The 1,261-nt window shown below is 55.7% G+C and overlaps 1 protein-coding gene across 1 annotated transcript in view; it reads right to left on the bottom strand.

The window, feature by feature from the left end:
- Positions 1–196: 196 nt before the first annotated feature.
- The window catches only part of LOC109365522 (nuclear pore complex protein Nup98-Nup96-like), a 5,522-nt gene continuing 4,457 nt past the window's right edge, over positions 197–1,261 (bottom strand). The window contains exon 5 of the mRNA XM_019612384.2: positions 197–636. Within this exon, the coding sequence (XP_019467929.1) occupies positions 410–636 (227 nt within the window). The 3' untranslated portion in view covers positions 197–409. The remainder of the gene's footprint in view (positions 637–1,261) is intronic.

Genomic DNA, 1,261 nt, shown 5'->3' with positions numbered 1-1,261 from the left:
GAGGTTGGATGGTCAGGGGGAAGTTCTGTACAGAGAGAGTGGTGAGGTGCTGGAACAGCTGCCCAGAGAGGCTGTGGATCCCCGTCCATCCCTGGAGGTGTTCAAGGCCAGGTTGGATGGGGCCCTGGGCAGCCTGGGCTGCTGTGAGATGTGGAGGTTGGTGGCCCTGCCTGTGGTTGGGGTTGGAGCTTCGTGATCCTTGAGCTCCCTTCCAACCCAGGCCATTCTATGGTTTTGTGACATGCAGGCTCCTCACTGAGCACCTCCCTCTGCTCCTCCTCTTTCACTAAGCTCTCATGTGCTGCCAGGGCAGAGCACACCTTGTTTGACATCACCTACCAGCTCTGTACTTTCCGAGGTGCTCACACCTGTAGGACATACACCAACATCAGCATGGTGTAAGGTTACTCTAAGAATGAGGTTCTGTCTGAACTGCAGGAAACCCCTTAGGAAAAAAAAACAGCTCATCACAGCGTGTTACCTGCTGAATCCTATCCACCATCTCAATGACACGGATGTAGTCCAGGTAGACCAGCCCTGCCAGCTCCCAGTCCTGGATGAGGGCGCTGCGCTCCGGAGGTGAGAGATCTTCCAGGAACCCTTTCAGGTATTTGTAGTTTTCGTTAATAATGGCGTCTAAGGAGAACAAATATAAGCAGTTAAGGAAACAGGTTGCTGGTAGATGTGCTGCTAAAGGAAACCCCTCTGTGTGACTGTGCCTGCAGTTTCACAGTTCAGCTGTGGCTGCCAGCGTTCCCTTGATTTGTGACACACGCAGCCTGAGGCCACCCAACACCCCCAACCTCCCCAGAACCACAACCCCCACGGGTCAGTGCTGGTCCCCCGAGGCACTCTGGCACCCAAAGGTGGGCGTGCAGAAGGCTGAGCACCACTCTTCTCACACATTCATGGTGAAGAGCCACTGCCCCAGGGACCAAACGAGCTACTCTAGAACAGCCAGCCATCCTGATTTCATCTCCCTGCAGGAACAGCGCAGCCCCTGCACAGCTCTGACACCACAAACACAGCATCACAGAATGGTTTGCGTTGTAAGGGAGCTCAAGGATCACGAAGCTCCAACCCCCCACCACAGGCAGGGCCACCAACCTCCACATCTCACAGCAGCCCAGGCTGCCCAGGGCCCCATCCAACCTGGCCTTGAACACCTCCAGGGATGGACGGGGATCCACAGCCTCTCTGGGCAGCTGTTCCAGCACCTCACCACTCTCTCTCTAAAGAACTTCCCCCTGTCATCCAACTC

The sequence above is a fragment of the Meleagris gallopavo genome, chromosome 1 (genome assembly GCF_000146605.3).
Source record: "Meleagris gallopavo isolate NT-WF06-2002-E0010 breed Aviagen turkey brand Nicholas breeding stock chromosome 1, Turkey_5.1, whole genome shotgun sequence".
NCBI lineage: Eukaryota > Metazoa > Chordata > Aves > Galliformes > Phasianidae > Meleagris > Meleagris gallopavo.
Note: the sequence above shows the minus strand (reverse complement) of the source record. Positions and strands in the feature narration are given on the sequence as shown.